The sequence below is a fragment of the Salmo salar genome, chromosome 22 (genome assembly GCF_965601325.2).
Source record: "Salmo salar chromosome 22, fSalSal1, whole genome shotgun sequence".
NCBI lineage: Eukaryota > Metazoa > Chordata > Actinopteri > Salmoniformes > Salmonidae > Salmo > Salmo salar.
Genome location: NC_138312.1, coordinates 43,434,272 through 43,453,873, shown reverse-complemented (window position 1 = coordinate 43,453,873; position 19,602 = coordinate 43,434,272). Strand labels below are relative to the sequence as shown.

General features: G+C 41.8%; 1 protein-coding gene across 1 annotated transcript; it reads right to left on the bottom strand.

Moving 5' to 3' along the window:
- Positions 1-688: 688 nt before the first annotated feature.
- On the bottom strand, positions 689-18,265 carry LOC106583383 (calcium/calmodulin-dependent protein kinase type 1D). Its single transcript, XM_014167509.3, has 13 exons — positions 18,185-18,265; positions 16,790-16,895; positions 12,535-12,660; positions 12,366-12,440; positions 11,958-12,096; positions 11,505-11,628; positions 11,125-11,200; positions 8,965-9,077; positions 3,303-3,381; positions 3,047-3,134; positions 2,595-2,914; positions 2,369-2,480; positions 689-2,214 (listed from the first exon to the last, which is right to left on the bottom strand). Exons 2-12 carry the CDS (start codon positions 16,873-16,875, stop codon positions 2,408-2,410), a joined length of 1,299 nt encoding a protein of 432 aa, XP_014022984.1. The 5' UTR covers positions 16,876-16,895; positions 18,185-18,265; the 3' UTR covers positions 689-2,214; positions 2,369-2,407.
- Between the last annotated feature and the right edge of the window lie 1,337 nt (positions 18,266-19,602).

Here is a 19,602-nt window from a genome sequence, read left to right as displayed (position 1 = left end):
CGGAAACAGAAGACTCTGGTTTCTCCGGAAACAGAAGACTCTGGTTTCTCCGGAGACAGAAGACTCTGGTTTCTCCAGAAACAGAAGACTCTGGTTTCTCCAGAGACAGAAGACTCTGGTTTCTCCAGAGACAGAAGACTCTGGTTTCTCCAGAAACAGAAGACTCTGGTTTCTCCAGAAACAGAAGACTCTGGTTTCTCCAGAAACAGAAGACTCTGGTTTCTCCAGAAACAGAAGACTCCATTATTCGTTTCAGATGTGAGTGAAAGAACAACAGAGCTTGATTCAGTTCAGACAACAACACATAAAGTAGCCAAAGCCAATTAATTAATGAGATAGAATCTAGCTGTCACAGCTATCATATCAGCAAAAAGAAGTGTTCAGTATATATATATATATATATATATATATATATATACACAGGATAGATCATGTCATTGTCATTGAAGAAAGAAAAACCCTTGAATGAGTAGGTGTGTTCAAACTTTTGCTGGTACTGTATTTGCAACGTATAATTGTTTATGACTAATGCTTATTGAAACAAATGTACTTATATATATATATAGTCATAAACAATTATACGTTGCAAATACAGTACCAGCAAAAGTTTGAACACACCTACTCATTCAAGGGTTTTTCTTTCTTTTGACTATTTTCTACATTGTAGAATAATAGTGAAGACATCAAAACTATGAAATAACACATATGGAATCATGTAATAACCAAAAAAGTGTTAAACAAATAAAAATATATTTTAGATTCTTCAAAGTAGCCACCCTTTGCCTTGATGACGGCTTTGCACACTCTTTTCATTCGCTCACCCAGCTTCATGAGATAGTCACCTGGAATGCAGTTACATTAAACGTTTCTTCAAGTGCAGTCACAAAAACCATCAAGCGCTATGATGAAACTGGCTCTCATGAGGACCCTGCGTTACCTCTGTTGCAGAGGATAAGTTCATTAGAGTTACCAGCCTCAGAAATTGCAGCCCAAATAAATTCTTCACAAAGTTCAAGTAACAGACACATCTCAACATCAACTGTTCAGAGGAGACTGCGTGAATCATGCCTTCATGGTCAAAGAAACCATTACTAAAGGCCACCAATAAGAAGAAGAGACTTGCTTGGGCCAAGAAACACGAGCAATGGACATTAGACCGGTGGAAATCTGTCCTTTGGTCTGATGAGTCCAAATTTGAGATTTTTGGTTCCAACCGCCGTGTCTTTGTGAGATGCAGAGTAGGTGAACGGATGCTCTCTGCATGTGTGGTTCCCACTGTGAAGAATGGAGGTGGAGGTGTGATGATGCTTTGCTGGTGACACAGTCAGTGATTTATTTAGAATTGAAGGCACACTTAACCAGCATGGCTACCAGAGCATGCTGCAGCGATACGCCATCCCATCTGGTTTGCGCTTAGTGGGACTATCATTTGTTTTCAACAGGACAATGACCCAAAACACACCTCCAGGCTGTGACAGGGCTGCTTGACCAAGAAGGAGAGTGATGGAGTGCTGCATCAGATGACCTGGACTCCACAATCACCCGACCTCAACGCAAATGAGATGATTTGGGATGATTTGGACCGCAGAGTGAAGGAAAAGCAGCCAACAAGTGCTCAGCATATGTGGGAACTCCTTCAAGACTGTTGGAAAAGCATTCCAGGTGAAGCTGGTTGAGAGAATGTCAAGAGTGCGCAAAATATGTTTTGATTTGTTTAACACTTTTTTGGTTACTACATGAGTCCATATGTGTTATTTCATAGTTTTGACATCTTCACTATTATTCTACAATGTAGAAAACAGTAAAAATAAAGAAAAACCCTTGAATGAGTAAGTGTGTCCAAATGTTTGACTGGTACTGCATATTTTTGAATACTTAAAATATATATATGTTTCTGTTGAGATAGAAGGACAGAATGTACACTTCTAAAGCTTCATCGACAGTAGCTTGGGTCAGAGAAATTAAAGTTTGCATTTGTATGTGTGAGTGCATACATTTGTGCGTGAGTGTAAATGTACTGCACTGTAATTGGGTATGAACCCCAGGTCTTCCTGTGTTCTCCTCTGGAGACGGTTCGGGCCCTGGGTCCTTGCTATGGGCCCCTGGAAATCTCAAAAGAGCACTACAGAAATTAACCATCAGGAGGCAGCAGACAGACACCTGTAGAGCAGCAAGGAGTGGCTCAAACTTCTTGACTGCAACACTGCAGAAACACTGGAGGGGGGGGGGGGGGGGTTCACATGAAGATTCATATAATTACTGTGAGAAAGTTGGGTGTTTTCCTATGAACTTATCTCTCTGTATTTTGTTTATTGTGTGCATGAGTGTATTCAAATGAACATGCATTGTCAATATGAGACCAATTTACCTTGACGTAGTTGAATTGATCCTCAGGCTAATCAACCAATCACATGACAGAACACACCCCAGTCTGCATCATCTGGCCATTCCTATTGGTCGCCCTGTCCATGGCGTCACAGCTGAAACACGACATTAAAAGCAGAGCCTTCAGAACCACAGATTCTACACTTAGTGGACATATCTGAATCCCCCCGAAAGATACATTCCCCTCCACTCAGTCCACTTGGACTCACCTCTTAGCTGCCGTGAATGAGGAACAATTCTCTGCATTATATGTCTCCATGACGACCGGTGCATGCATGGGCTCGCTGTGACTGGCTCTCAGGCCCCGGTACTGTGCCTCTGGAGGGGTCATGTGACACACTGGGATCGGGAGGTTGCCGGTGGCGTCAACGTCCTCTGTGGTGATGTTGTTGACACCCCGCAGGGGATTCTGGGAGTTGCAGGGGTTAATGGCTATGGCGGGGATGGGAGGGAGAGGGGCGTCGGGGTCGGCGTGGGCCAACTGCAGCTTCTTCATATGTTTGATGGCTGCTGTGGCGTTGAAGGCTTGCTGTAACACACACAAACACACAGGAATATTAGCATTCATATGTTTGTATAAATAATCGGGTTTTGTTAATAATAATAATATAATAAATGTATGTATGCTAGCATACTGTATGTCGCCTCATATGTTGCTCACCCTCCATTTGGACTTGGCAAAGTTCCTCTGGATCTGCATGCTGACTGATTCATAGATGTCCTGATCCCTCGCAGTCTTTCCAATGATCCTGCAACAGGAAATTACATTAATAGGGTCACCAGGAACAAGTAATAAACAGGAAAGAGTGAGCTACCTAGACACTGATCTGAGGTCAGTTTTCTGTTTTCCTCCTCTGAAGGTTGTAGTTAAGATGAGCAGAGGATAGGCTGATCCTGGATCTGTGTGTGTGACTCACCAGGGGTGTCTGAGGGCTTGTTCTGTGGTGAACCGTTTGTTAGGGTGCTTCTGCATCATGTTCCGGATGAAGTCTTTCGCTATGGAAACAGAGACAGACAGAAACATCAACAACTGACATGGAACTTTCAGCCTTCTAAAAATTATTAATATCTTTAATATATACAGTACCAGTCAAAAGTTTGGACACACCTACTCATTCAAGGGTTTTTCTTAATTTTTTACTATTTTCTACATTGTAGAATAATATTGAAGACATCAAAACTATGAAATAACACATATGGAATCATATAGTAACCAAGAAAGTGTTAAACAAATCAAAATATATTTTATATTTGCGATTCTTCAAAGTAGCCACCCTTTGCCTTGATGACGGCTTTGCACACTCTTGGCATTCTCTCAACCAGCTTCATGAGGTAGTCACCTGGAATGCATTTCAATTAACAGGTGTGCCTTGTTAAAAAGTCAATTTCTGGAATCTCTTTCCTTCTTAACACGTTTGAGCCAATCAGTTATGACAAGGTAGGGGTAGTATACAGAGATAGCCCTATTTGGTAAAAGACCAAGTCCATATTATGGCAAGAACAGCTCAAATAAGCAAAGAGAAACGACAGTCCATCATTACTTTAAGACATGAAGGTCAGTCAATGCGGAAACATATCAAGAACTTTGAACGTTTCTTCAAGTGAAGTCGCAAAAACCATCAAGCTCTATGATGACACTGGCTCTCATGAGGACCGCCACAGGAAAGGAAGACCCAGAGTTACCTCTGCTGCAGAGGATAAGTTCATTAGAGTTACCAGCCTCAGAAATTGCAGCCCAAATAAATGCTTCACAAAGTTCAAGTAACAGACACATCTCAACATCAACTGTTCAGAGGAGACTACGTGAATCAGGCCTTCATGGTCGAATTGCTGCAAAGAAACCACTACTAAAGGACACCAATAAGAAGAAGAGACATGCTTGGGCCAAGAAACACAAGCAATGGACATTAGACCGGTGGAAATCTGTCCTTTGGTCTGATGAGTCCAAATTTGCAATTTTTGGTTCCAACTGCCGAGTCTTTGTGAGACGCAGAGTAGATGTACGGATGATCTCCGCATGTGTGGTTCCCACTAGAGGTTGACCGATTAATCGGCATGGCCGATTTCAAGTTTTCATAACAATCGGTAATCAGCATTTTTGGACGCTGATTACATTGCACTCCACGAGGAGACTGTATGACCATCTGTTACGCGAGTGCAGCAAGGAGCCAAGGTAAGTTGCTGTCTAGCATTAAACTTATCTTATAAAAAACAATCAATCTTAACATAATCACTAGTTAACTACACATGGTTGATGATATTACTAGTTTAACTAGCGTGTCAAGCGTTGCAAATGATCAACGAGGTGCCTGTTAATTTATCATCGACTCACAGCCTACTTCGCCAAACGGGGGATGATTTAACAAGCACATTCGCGAAAAAAGCACTGTTGTTGCATCAAAGTACCAAACCATAAACATCAATGCCTTTCTTAAAATCAATACACAAGTATATTTTTTTAAACCTGCATATTTAGGTAAAATAAATTCATGTTAGCAGGCAATATTAACTAGGGAAATTGTGTCACATCTCTTGCATTCTGTGCAAGCAGAGTCAGGGTATACGCAGCAGTTTGGGACGCCTGGCTCGTTGCGAACTGTGTGAAGACCATTTCTTTCTAACAAAGACTGTAATTAATTTGCCTGAATTTTACATAACTATGACATAACATTGAAGGTTGTGCAATGTAACAGCAATATTTAGACTTATGGATGCCACCCGTTCGATAATATACGGAACGGTTCTGTATTTCACTGAAAGAATAAACGTTTTGTTTTCTAAATGATAGTTTCCAGATTTGATCATAATAATGATCTAAGGGTCGTATTTCTGTGTGTTTATTATATTATAATTAAGTCTATGATTTTATATTTGTGTTATTCCATATGATTCCATATGTGTTATTTTATAGTTCTGATGTCCTCACTATTATTCTACATTGTAGAAAATAGTAAAAAATAAAGAAAAGATAAAGATTGGCTTAACGCACCACCACTAATGACTTGTGGAGCTTTTCAAAGTAATGTTTTCTTCACCTCAAACAGCAAGCAAACTATGTCTGTTTTTACATCCATTGAGAATTACAATAGTTCCTCAATGTAATTGAAAAATCTTTCCAGCTCTCTCCCTTTCGATAACCCCTCAGCATGAAAGGGAAAAATGTCATGGTCTGATCCAGTGGAAACGTCATAAAAAAGGCTTATCAGTGCTGGACTTGGACTGAAATAGGTTCAGGTACTAATTTTGGGTGCTGGTACTGTTTATATTTAGGTGCAGGAGCTCCACAATACTTTTGAGCTAATATTTTATAAGAGGAAGAGGAGCTCAATGTCACAACGTCCACAGAAGGTGGCGCCTCTCCTCGGTCGGGCGGTGCTCGGCGGTCGTCGTCGCCGGCCTACTAGCTGCCACCGATCTGTGTTTCGGTGTCTGTTAGTTATGTCTGTTTTTTGATTGCACTTGTTTCGTGTTTGTCATTAGTGGGGGGGTATTTAGTTTGTCTGTGTTTAGTTAGGATTAGTGCGGGATTGTTCTTTGTTACGTGTGGTGTTATATTGTTTGGTTTACGACTTATTGTATAGGCATTAGGGTTGCCGGGCTGCGCCCCGTCTGCCTTTTGAGCGGAGCTTCTTTTAGTCTTTTTGACTGTTGTGCTCCCAGCCGTATATGGATTTTGCCCTTGGATCTATTAAATCAAGTTTGTTCCAACGGACCTCAGTCTCCTGCGCTTGACTCACCCTTAAAACTGTTCTATCCGCCCGTGACACTCAAGCAGTAGAACATTTGAGGTGCCAGTACCCAGCTCCGGTGAGCTTCTTCCCAAGTCAAGCACTGCTTCTTATCTCTTGCGCAAATAGCCTACAGCTGTGTCTGTCCTGAGCTTACTGGCATGGGAAACTCTGAGGGCCCAGAATATTTTATACAATGTTGCGCAAGCTTCAGGCCGGACCCAAGTTAATAGTTGACACAATGTTTCAAATTTCGTTGCAGATAGGCCATGAGTAGCCAATGTGATTTATAGGATATTTATTTTTAATCTGGATATTTTCTACCTGCAGGCTGCAATGTTTTTATTTGTCAGCTTTATGTAGGCTATTTTTACATAGTTGGCAATGCCAATAGAAGTTACTTTTAATGTTTGTATCATTTTCATTTAGATTTGGATAGAATTTTGATTAACCATATGACAATGATTTTGATATGTGATCTTATTCTAAATTAAATTAAACTGTTTCACAAAAATATGCATATGAACACCATAACTGGCACGCAGAACAGTAGAAATGGTAAGATAAAATGACATTTCACATGAGAAAGGTTGCAGACTCCTCATGTAGGCTATAACCGACAACTTCAGGAGAGTAATAGCAGAATCTGCAATAGTCAGCAGGAGCGGGAGGAGAATAGTTGGATCAGTTTTCTTCTGGTTATCTAGATCTCTGGCGCCCTCTTGAGGCATCAAACCATAAGCTTAAGCATCAGACAAGCTCATTGCATATAGTTGATTTTATTAAAACACATTGGGTGTGTCTATATATGGAAAAAATACACATTCGTGTAATCGATTGGTCAAAAGAACAGATGACTTTCGGTCTAACAATAATTTTTTTAGTCAGGTAGGGCCCTACTATGTACATATTATAAAAGGGCCATATTTGTTTTCTAATTAAACAATGGGCAGTTTGGGTCGCGGTTGGATTTTTTGTTGTTGAAATGTCTAGCCTGCAAAGTTGCTGTTTTTTATATGATCTGTGCGCTGATTGAGTTTGACAGCCCTGGGCTATCTTTTTATGTAGCAAGCTATTTATTTAGCAAGCTAAAAACACAGACTCTAACGTTAGTTGGCTAGCTAGCTAGCTGCTGGGAGGATGTAATGTCATTGGAGGAGTGGGTGAGTGCCTACTTTTCCCCCTCATATCATTTTTTGTTGGCTACAGCTAGAGCTGCTGCAGGTGTCATTTAACTAGCGAGAAATGTGAATCGCTTTGCTAGCTAGCTAGCTACAGTATGCTGAACTTGAACGACTGTTATCCACAGTTAGCATACCTCTTAGTTGTCAATCAAATGTATTTGGCATCGATCAAATGGGCAGGCAGGCAAGTTCTCATTCAGTTGTCAAAAAGTGGGTTTGGACAAGCATGCATTGGCAGGCAAGCTACAGAAGGACGAGCAGGCTACTATTCCCCATCATTTATCAGTGCAATTTTGATGGGCAACTAGCTGAAAAAGTTTGAGAGGGTTTATCTAATGTTCCCTCAATAGATTTTAGCTCATCGTGCCATAGATAGCATTAGTTGCTGATCTTGTTGATGTACATAGAGAACTGAGGGAGAGATAGCCTACCTTTTCATGGTTGTTTGATCACTAGTATTGTGTAAGTTATCAAATGTAGGACTCTCGTGGTATTTACATATTTGCAGAAATCCATTCAGGTGTATTTTGTGGGTTCTAATGATCTAAAGTTGCGCTGTTGCTATTGCCTGTAAACACACAATCCAGCTCAGAGTGAATGATGGCAGACCCGTGTGGCAAATGGCTTATTTGTATATAGGCCTACTGTAGCTCTGATTGGCTATGGCGCACCTGTCTGCGTAGAATCCGGTCTGCGTAGACTCTGGACAGGACAGATGTTTTTATTCGGTTTTATTTCCTGCAGTGTCTATTAGTGTCCAAACGCACGGACGCTTTCACACTCTATATTGCTATAGAATTTTCACAAATGCCTTACTCTACGTCTGTAACATCTGCTTCCAACTCACACTCTCAAACACATAGATCCCCTGAACGCAGCTCACTTTCCAGCTCACACTCTCAAACACATAGATCCCCTGAACGCAGCTCACTTTCCAGCTCACACTCTCAAACACATAGATCCCCTGAACGCAGCTCACTTTCCAGCTCACACTCTCAAACACATAGATCCCCTGAATGCAGCTCACTCTCCAGATCCCAATCACCTGAATTCTGATCACCTGCTCACACACCTGTATGTCATTTACACACACTATTTAGTTCAGTTCTTTGCTCCCATCATTGTGAGGTATTGTTTGTTTTGGTACACATTCTATTCGGAGCGCTGTTTATTTCCGTATTAGTCCTCCCGTGTATCGTAGTTTTTGGCCATCCTCACTAACGACACCTCCCTGCCTGTACTTTTGCCTATCAGATTTCCTGACATCAACCTCTTGCCTGATTTCCCGGACGACGTTACTAGCCTTTACCCTGCCTGTACTGTTACCTTTTTGGACCCCTGTGTATGACCTTCTGCCTGCCCCTGGACCCAGCTACCTGCCTCCTCCTGTGGTCCTTTAATAATAAACACCTGCTGCTCCCTGCGCTTGAAACCAGCTCTCTGTCTCCCATCGTACTCATTACAACGTCATTCCCAAACATTCTATGAATTAATGAAAACGACCATATCTAAGTGCTCGCTTGTCAGAAAATGTAAAAAAAAGGTGTCATATTCTTCTTGGAGGTGTATATGAACAGATTTTAATAAGATTTCATGTTGCTAAAATGCTGTCAGTTCCACTTTAAATACCCTTGTTGTTGTTGTTGATGTGGTGGTATTTGTCTTACCTGACTCAGAGATGTCATCCCAAAAGGGCGAGTGGAAAGCGTAGTCGGCCCTCATGATCTTAGCGAACAGACGTGTCTCATTGTCCTCGAAGAACGGAGGGTAGCCACACAGCCTGTCACACAGAGAGAGAGAGAGGGAACAAACAGTCATTTTACAGAGTTAACACAGAGAGAGAGAGGGAACATACAGTCGTTTTACAGAGTTAACACAGAGAGAGAGAGGGAACATACAGTCGTTTTACAGAGTTAACACGGAGAGAGAGAGGGAACATACAGTCGTTTTACAGAGTTAACACGGAGAGAGAGAGGGAACATACAGTCGTTTTACAGAGTTAACACGGAGAGAGAGAGGGAACATACAGTCGTTTTACAGAGTTAACACGGAGAGAGAGGGGAACATACAGTCGTTTTACAGAGTTAACACGGAGAGAGGGAACATACAGTCGTTTTACAGAGTTAACACAGAGAGAGAGAGGGAACATACAGTCGTTTTACAGAGTTAACACAGAGAGAGAGAGGGAACATACAGTCGTTTTACAGAGTTAACACAGAGAGAGAGAGGGAACATACAGTCGTTTTACAGAGTTAACACAGAGAGAGAGAGGGAACATACAGTCGTTTTACAGAGTTAACACAGAGAGAGGGAACATACAGTCGTTTTACAGAGTTAACACAGAGAGAGGGAACATACAGTCGTTTTACAGAGTTAACACAGAGAGAGAGAGGGAACATACAGTCGTTTTACAGAGTTAACACAGAGAGAGAGAGGGAACAAACAGTCGTTTTACAGAGTTAACACAGAGAGAGAGAGGGAACATACAGTCGTTTTACAGAGTTAACAGAGAGAGAGAGAGGGAACAAACAGTCGTTTTACAGAGTTAACACAGAGAGAGAGAGGGAACATACAGTCGTTTTACAGAGTTAACACAGAGAGAGAGAGGGAACATACAGTCGTTTTACAGAGTTAACACAGAGAGAGGGAACATACAGTCGTTTTACAGAGTTAACACAGAGAGAGGGAACATACAGTCGTTTTACAGAGTTAACACAGAGAGAGAGAGGGAACATACAGTTGTTTTACAGAGTTAACACAGAGAGAGAGAGGGAACATACAGTCATTTTACAGAGTTAACACAGAGAGAGGGAACAAACAGTCGTTTTACAGAGTTAACACAGAGATAGAGAGGGAACATACAGTCGTTTTACAGAGTTAACACAGAGATAGAGAGGGAACATACAGTCGTTTTACAGAGTTAACACAGAGAGAGAGAGGGAACATACAGTCGTTTTACAGAGTTAACACAGAGAGAGAGAGGGAACATACAGTCGTTTTACAGAGTTAACACAGAGAGAGAGAGGGAACATACAGTCGTTTTACAGAGTTAACACAGAGAGAGAGAGGGAACATACAGTCGTTTTACAGAGTTAACACAGAGAGAGAGAGAGGGAACATACAGTCGTTTTACAGAGTTAACACAGAGAGAGAGAGGGAACATACAGTTGTTTTACAGAGTTAACACAGAGAGAGCGAGGGAACATACAGTCGTTTTACAGAGTTAACACAGAGAGAGAGAGGGAACATACAGTTGTTTTACAGAGTTAACACAGAGAGAGGGAACATACAGTCGTTTTACAGAGTTAACACAGAGAGAGAGAGGGAACATACAGTCGTTTTACAGAGTTAACACAGAGAGAGAGAGGGAACATACAGTCGTTTTACAGAGTTAACACAGAGAGAGGGAACAAACAGTCGTTTTACAGAGTTAACACAGAGAGAGGGAACATACAGTCGTTTTACAGAGTTAACACAGAGAGAGAGAGGGAACATACAGTTGTTTTACAGAGTTAACACAGAGAGAGGGAACATACAGTCGTTTTACAGAGTTAACACAGAGAGAGAGAGGGAACATACAGTCGTTTTATACAGAGTTAACACAGAGAGAGAGAGGGAACATACAGTCGTTTTACAGAGTTAACACAGAGAGAGGGAACAAACAGTCGTTTTACAGAGTTAACACAGAATTCATCATAGAATTACAATAACTTTTCCCAAAAGTGATATAGAAATACCATCTCACAATGCAGTCATCCTGATACTATGAAAGGGTTGAGAAGAGGTGCTGGCAGATATAGATCTAGAAGTCCTAGATAGGCACTCACAGGATGTATGTGATGACTCCTATGGACCAGCAGTCCACTGCCTTGCTGTAGGGTTTCTGAGCCAGAACTTCAGGGGCTGTAGAGGATCAAATATACACAGGGTTAGATACCATGCTAATACTCTCTAGCTGTGCAATGAAGCTTTACTCTCTATTTCAATGACCAACCATCTAACACACCCTTGGTGCACATCTGCATTAAATCAAATTGCATTTGTCACATGCGTTGATTACAACAGTGTAGACTTTACCGTGAAATGCTTGCTTACGAGCCCTCTGCATCATTGGGAAGGGCTCGTAAGCAAGCATTTCACGGTAAAGTCTACACCTGTTTGGCGCATGTGACAAATTTGATTTGATTTGACACACACACACTCTTACCAACATATCCTGGCGTGCCACAGGCTGTGGACATCACTCCGTGGTCAGACATCTTGGACAGGCCGAAGTCACTGATCATGATCTTGGAGTTCTCGTGTGAGTCGAAGTATAGCAGGTTCTCTGGCTGCTCTCACACACAGGGAGAGAGAGGGGGAGAGGGTCAACAAGCAGCAGAGGAACTATTCTCTCAACATGGTATACAAAAAATAGATGGGTTCGCTGTTCGCTGTGAGTAAAGTAACGCTCCCTATACTTTCAATGCATTTTCTAGTAAAAAGTGGGTAAACGCGTAAATGTGTGTTTACCCTCCAATACGCCACTGATGATATAGTAACGTGTATGAAATATGTTTGGAGTGGCAAATTGTATATTATTTATTTACTTTTTAGCTACATTAAAATGTACTTTGACCCTCACTCTACCAGGTATGTTGACTGTGTGTGTGTAACATACCTTGAGGTCCCTGTGCACTATGCTGTTCTCGTGAAGGTAGTTGACAGCTTGCAGTACTTGGCGGACCAGCTGGCTGGCGTCCTTCTCTGTGTACACCCCCCGATCTATGATACGGTCAAAGAGCTCTCCACCAGACACCCTAGGAAAGAACACACACACACCAGAATCTCCCCACCATATTCACCATCATCATCCGCATCATCACCATAAACATCCTCGTCCTCACCATAAACATCATCATCATCGGCATCACCATCATCAGCATAATCATCATCACCATTCTCATCACCAGCATTTACAACCCTTATTAAACACCCGACTAATACAGCAAGTTCTCTAAAATAGTAACATTTATCTGTAGGCTAATACATGTATTTAGCTTATGTAGTGATAATGGTTTGCACTCACAGCTGCATGACGAGGTAATAGTGTGTCTGAGTCTCATAGAAATCTTCCAGTCCAATCACATTGTCATGCCTTATCCTGAGAGGAAGATTGAGAGATATATGATGTTAACTTGTTCAGGCGTGAGAGTGTGTAAGAGTATGAGCGTGTGTGTGTGCATGCGTGTACTCACTTCTTCAGCACAGTGATCTCGTTCTCCAGGTTGCTACAGCTGAGGTGTTTTTTCTTCAGACACTTCAGGGCGTACAGGTTTCCTGTCTTCTTCTCTCGCACCAAAAACACCTCGGAGAACGAACCCCTACACACCCACACAGACAGACAGAGAAAAAGGTTAGTAGTAGTAGTAGAAGTAAGGCGCCCCTGGAGGAAATTAGGGTTAAGTCCCTTGCTCAAGGGTACATCAATAGATTTTTCCAAGTTATCGGCTCTGGTTCTCGAACCAGCAACCTTTCGGTTACTGGCCCAACACTCTAACAGCTAGGCTACCTAACGCTATGTGCTGTAGGTGGAGTCACCACCACCCAGCCTCACTAGCCAGGATCATAGCTGACACACAGCTAGGAACGAGACGAGGGTATCCCAGATAGAGGCTCAGGTATGGCCTGTGCTCCTGAGGCCTCTGCTCCTGAGGCTTGTGCTCCTGAGGCCTGTGCTCCTGAGGCCTGTGAATAGCAGCAGGGCAGGACTAGTGCTCAAGCACTTTACATAACCCAGCCTGAAGCTCAGGACAGGGAACCCTGAAATGATTGATTGATTGAACTGATTAGATCATTAAAAGTAGTAGTCTGCTCAAGCGGGAGACAACATAACATACATAAAAAATGATTGCCGATAAAAACACAATAAAGCCCGGAGGCTTATTTCCATTGTGGTCTTCATTTGTTCATTGTGTCCGTTTGTCTCTGTCTGATCTAGCACAGTCAACCCTGGATGAACCCTGAGCAGGCTGTGGGTGGGTTGGTTCTTCGTCAGACCAAACAAACACCCCAGCCATAACATGACATCAGGAGAGAAGTTAGTGTTAATGTGTGGGAGGGAGCCAAAAGGATCCTAAGCCTCAAAATGGATCTACCCTCCATCTGCTGATTTCTCTGTTTGAAGGAGACCAAGGTGAGGGTAATCCTCTGTTTAGCAGACACTCTGGGCCTGACTGTCACATTCCGACACCTGTGATACTGATGCAATGAGTGTGTTTCTACCCAAAGACATCACTGTCTGGGAGAGACAGACATACAGACAGACACAACTAGGCCTGGGTTCAAATACTGCACTATTTGTTTTCTTTCAAACACTTTGATTGAGCTTGCCACTTCGCTTCCTGGCAAAATGGGACCAATATACTAGTTCCAAAAGTGCAAATTCCTCTCATCTAATACTCCTAAAAGGCTCCATCAGACACTTAACGTATTTGAAAGAAAATGATACTAATTGAACCCAGGTCTGATGAACACACACATACAGATACTTAAATTCACACTCAAACTCACACATTCCCTCACACAGTAAACACACAGACACACAATCCCAGGCCCCTAATCCTATAACAGAGTTAGGATGTTCCTGAGCTGGAATGACGTCATTGCTCACCTACCTGGCTCACACCTCTCTCTCAACATCAGCCTCTCATTCACAGCCAGGGATGTTCTGGAGTATAAGCTGCTTGAGGAGAGGCTGATGAGTTGAGCAGGAGGCTCAGATAAACAGGCCAGGGGCCAGCAGACATACCACTCTCACTCTGCAGATATTAGCATTGTGTGGACAACTGGACAATGCCGTTTCTTCTATTTTATTTGGCAAAGCACAACAAACTCTGAAACAGTCATAAAGCCCTCTTATACCCCACACATACTGTACATTCAAACACATGGGCTTAATGTATAAACACACACAAAACACCAGTGTTTTCCCTATATGCTGAAATAAATCCTAGGGGAAACACTGCAAAAACGAATACTAACACATGCACATGCCCACGCACCACACCTACCCGCACTTAACTCCTCCACCCTATTTATTGCTATCTTTATCCATGATTATTATTATCATTATTGTTATTATTGTTGTTATTATTGCCGCACACACACACAGACAAGCACACACTCAGGCACAAACACACAACCAAACATGTACGCTCACACACTGGGCAGATATTGGTTAACAATTTTTACTACATTTTGCAATGTCCTGTCCTCTTTTGGTTACTGTTGCTATCTCATCTCAAAAATCTCTAAAGAATTGTCTGTACTTGGGTCCTAGTTGAACCGTATCTAAAGAGAGAGAGGCTGTATTGTGTGAGCGCCAAGTATTCCACTTCAGTTGATTAAGAAGACCTGCCCTGACCTGGGTCCTGATAATCTGATAATCTGGGTGGAATGTTCAGGCCCGTCCAGGATTATAGTGCCAAACTAGGATCCTTCTCTGGAAACCGGTAAAGTAGGTCTCCTGGAGATCCACTCAATCCTGTAATAATGGCACTTTTGTCTGAGTTAAGAAGCTGACAAGAGTCGCTACCCAGCAACAAAGGTCCATTGAAAACGACCAAGCACAAAATGTCTGCCGTGCATCACCCAGGTAGGTTCTACATATTAGATGATGTGAATTATCCCAAAAGCAAAACAATAGTGAAGACATCAAAATTATGAAATAACACATATGGAATCATGTAGTATCCAAAAAAGTGTTAAACAAATCAAAATATATTTTAGATTTTAGATTCTAGATTCTTCAAAGTAGCCACCCTTTGCCTTGATGACAGCTTTGCACACTGTTGGCATTCTCTCAACCAGCTTCACCTGGAATGCTTTTCCAACAGTCTTGAAGGAGTTCCCACATATGTTGAGCACTTGTTGGCTGCTTTTCCTTCACTCTGCGGTCCAACTCATCCCGAACCATCTCAATTGGGTTGAGGTCGGGTGATTGTGGAGGCCAGGTCATCTGATGCAGCACTCCATCACTCTCCTTCTTGGTCAAATAGCCCTTACACAGCCTGGAGGTGTGTTGGGTTATTGTCCTGTTGAAAAACAAATGATAGCGCAAACCAGATGGGATGGGGTATCGCTGCAGAATGCTGTGGTAGCCATGTTGGTTAAGTTTGCCTTAAATTCGAAATAAATCACAGACAGTGTCACCAGCAAAGCACCCCCACACCATCACACCTCCTCCTCCATGCTTCACGGTGGGAACCACACATGCGGAGATCTTTGTTCACTTACTCTGCGTCTCACAAAGACACAGCGGTTGGAACCAAAAATCTCAAATTTGGACTCATCAGACCAAAGGACAGATTTCCACCGGTCTAATGTCCATTGCTTGTGTTTTTTGGCCAAAGCAAGTCTCTTCTTATTGGGGTCCTTTAGTAGTGGTTTCTTTGCAGAAATTCGACCATGAAGGCATGATTCACGCAGTCTCCTCTGAACAGTTGATGTTGAGATGTGTCTGTTACTTGAACTCTGTAAAGCATTTTTTTTGTGCTGCAATTTCTGAGGCTGGTAACTCTAATGAACTTATCCTCTGCAGCAGAAGTAACTCTGGGTCTTCCTTTCCTGTGGCTGTCCTCATGAGAGCCAGTTTCATCACAGTGCTTGATGGTTTTTGCGACTTCACTTGAAGAAACAAGTGGTTACTACATGATTCCATTTGTATTATTTCATAGTTTTGATGTCACCACTATTATTATACAATGTAGAAAATAGTAAAAATAAAGAAAAACCCTGGAATGAGTAGGTGTGTCCAAACTTTTGACTGGTACTGTGTATTTATTTATTAATTAAATGTTTTTGTTGTTGGCCAGATAGGTTTCCAATATCCCAACATCATAACTAGCTACAGTACCAAGAAGCCATTTCAGGCTATCAATCAAGTTAGAATAGCTAGCTTGTCTAACTATTTTAGCTGTCATGACTGCTGGCAAGCAATTATTAAATGTACTGAATAAGATTCACATTCCTTTTAAACTTTTACACAGATTTTAGCAGAGATGCAGAGAAGCCTTTTTAGTTTCTTTAAAAAGAAAACACCAGTCAGGAGGATACAAACAACTCAAGAGGTATGCTTAGATATAAAGAAATAGAATATAATTAATCATAATGATTATGGAAAAAGCTGTGTCAGATGTATGAAAAGTGCTAAATTCTCCAACTGCCCAACAGGGGGCCTAGCCCCCTCCGGACCACCGCCCAGTCATACTTTATGCCCCCTCAGGTTTTTGGGGTGCGTGAGGGCCCTGCCCAAAAGTAAAAGTGCTTTGAGTTATAAACGTAAAACACATTAAATGGCTTGAGGCACAGAGACAGAGTTAAAATGAAATGAAAACCTAGACACCAAGGTTTGCCTCCAGTGTCCTGTTAGAATGATTAAGTGGTGGTTTTAAACACTGACCTGGCTAGGAAAACCCTCCAGGCTCTAATCATATCAGACAAAGTACTTACGATCCCAGCGCTTGTTTGAATTCGAACACATCTCTGATGTTGTTGGTGACTTTCTTCCAACTGCAGGTTATTTCTTTGCGACCCATGTTGTCGTCACTGCAGGCTCCTGGAACAAAAACATACAGACAGGTTTACTCTTCTGTCTCGTTAAGACTGGGCTGTCTTAGATGTATATACATCCATTTTTGTAAAGACAACCCTCACCACACATAAAGAACATGACCAAACACTTTGGGCCAGTGTTTCACAAATGGTGGGTGTGTACTGGGGACCGACCCACTGGTAGGTCACAGCCAGTTCCTCTTGGGTCACGTCTTAGGACTAATATGGCTAGACACATCGTGTCGGCACAAGAAAGTTTGAAAGGCTTCAAGTAGATCACAAAACAAAAAAATGTGGGGGACCACGGCTTTGGTGGAAATCTCTGTTAGGTACCTTCATTTTGTATACAACCCTGTTTTCCTTACATAAAGCTTGCATGTTCAGTATGAGGTCAGTCATGATTGGGCTAAGCTTGTTTGTACCTATTACTTACAGAAGGCCCAAAGGGGTGCAGGATTAGAGCTGTAATGCCTAGTAGTGGTTACTTTTCTACCCTCTCCCTCCCCCTCTCCCTCCCCCTCTCTCCTTTCTCTGCCAATTCAGGAAACAGATTACTGCTGATTCCCTGACAAAGCCCCAAAACTTGGTCGACTTATTATCCTGACCTTCACACGAGGCAGTTGTTGTGCCTCAAACTCTCACCAAGCTGGTTGTTTATTTTTAAATCAGCATCTGAATAAAAACGTATCCTAAGCCCCCTTGAGTTCTCTGAATGCCATAGAATATAACGATGATGAAAAGTCCTACTATCTGAAAAACATAGGCTACCATCAGTAGATATATCAGGCAACATAGAAAGTGTAAGTAGACCATGGTAGAATTCCATTTTGGGAGAATCCATAAATGGAGCTTGCCGTGTGTCCATTCCATGCAGATTTCTTTTTGTAAGCTTTGTCCAGTTGAAAATGAATCCATAAAACAACGTCTTTTCCAGATCATTCATAATATCCAGTAGCACTGTGGGAAGAATCCGGGTGATCATCTGATAGCGTCCATCCAATAGGTCCTCAGAACAGTCCATAAAATGTTCATATTCCTTTTATACATGGATAAATCAGGTGGATGTCGAAAACTATACCCATATGAAACTACAGTAAATGGTTCATTACTTGAAGCGAGAGATAGCACTTCATTTCAATTATATAACATGCTCTATTTAAAAAAATGTTTTACAAACAACTTTATTTTCTCTAATAATGTAGCCTAGACTAAACACAGAAAACACTGACACAACAACAAAGTCTTTAGATCTAAATAACTGAATGGAAAAGTAAAATGGCCATTTGTTCTTACCTTAGCTACAGAGAGGAGCGAGCGGACACTTTTTGAGGTCTCGATAGACCTACCTGCCTCTTCCCTGCAGACACGGGCACTTCAGCCGAGCGTCTAGGGGGCGTGTTTTGCCCTCCCCATCACTTGCTCTGCAGTCCCCCAACACATCCTGCGCGGTTTATTGGCGACAATGCAGTATAGTGCCAGTGGACAACGTCCTAGTATACTGTATAGGAAAACAACCCGCAACCTGCCAGATTGGCATATTTTGCTTTAGATGGCGTCATTGAGAACCTATGGCAAGACTATTCAACTACGTAATTGCATTCCGGGGGTGCATACATTACTTTAAATAACTATATGATTGATTTCAATATTGTGTTATGTCATAGTATCACGCATTTGTATTTGCAGTATTATACATTGAGTAAATTGTTGATAATATCTATCTATCTTTATGTTACATCTTACATTGTTATATGGGTGTAATAAGTGCTTATGCCAATTCTTGCCACGCATTGTAATGCGTTATACCTGCCCTGTAGGCTTTTCGTATCTTTCCATGTGTACATTGAAATTCCGAGTACAGGTGGATGGATTACTTTCTGTAGGAGCAAGGACTGGATGGTACGGAGACGAATAACTATTTAACAGCTTCAACCGTTAAACCACATTGAACACCATCAACCTCAAGACTCCCAGCCTCAATAAAGCTATTACAACTTCATTAATGCCTTGGCCAATCAGAAAACATATGATTAGTTACTGGGTAAATGATAAATAACAAATAGATCTCGCTAGATTTGAGTATACCTCAGTATGATTTACCTCGTTCGTTCAGCCATTCCTATGGTTAAACTTATTGGGGAAAGAATGGGGTTTTCGAATAAACGCCAAAAATAAGGTCTGAGGTTAACACAGGCTTATGAGCTCTTATACGTTTTGTTCTTTGAGATAATATCAGTCAGTTAACATGACCTTTATGTGTATTATGTGGGGGGGTTTATTACAGAAATGCTTCAAAATTCACAAAAAGGGACTTTAGCTGATGAAGATTCTCATAGAACAAAACCTATCAGATCCCCTGGCGTGTATCCAAACACCTTCCAAAAAATACATACATTTTCCCATAGGCTATGTTCTACGAACCATGGCGGATTTAGTGCCTACAAAAATGACATTACCATTGCTCTCTATTCCACACATTTCAGAATGTAAAATAACAGAGTTTACTTTAACAAAATAATAATACTATCTTACACAATCATCAAACTGTTTCATTATATTTCAGCGTACTCAACTGCAGGTGCACATTGTTTGGCTGGGTATATAATCTACAGCCTAAATATGACGCCATCACCCCAATACCACACACAATTAGGCACCTGCTGAACATCATAATGTGTAAGGTCCAACCTGTCTCTTCCCTCTGATATGAA

Excerpts from the sequence above, each read along its gene's own strand:
- LOC106583383 (XM_014167509.3), bottom strand. The coding sequence starts at position 16,875 with ATGGGTCGCAAAGAAATAACCTGCAGTTGGAAGAAAGTCACCAACAAC. Across the intron at positions 12,661-16,789 it reads TTCAAACAAGCGCTGGGATC|GGGTTCGTTCTCCGAGGTGT; the intron begins GTAAGTACTTTG and ends GTGGGTGTGTAG. Across the intron at positions 2,915-3,046 it reads TTGCCAAGTCCAAATGGAGG|CAAGCCTTCAACGCCACAGC; the intron begins GTGAGCAACATA and ends TGTGTGTTACAG.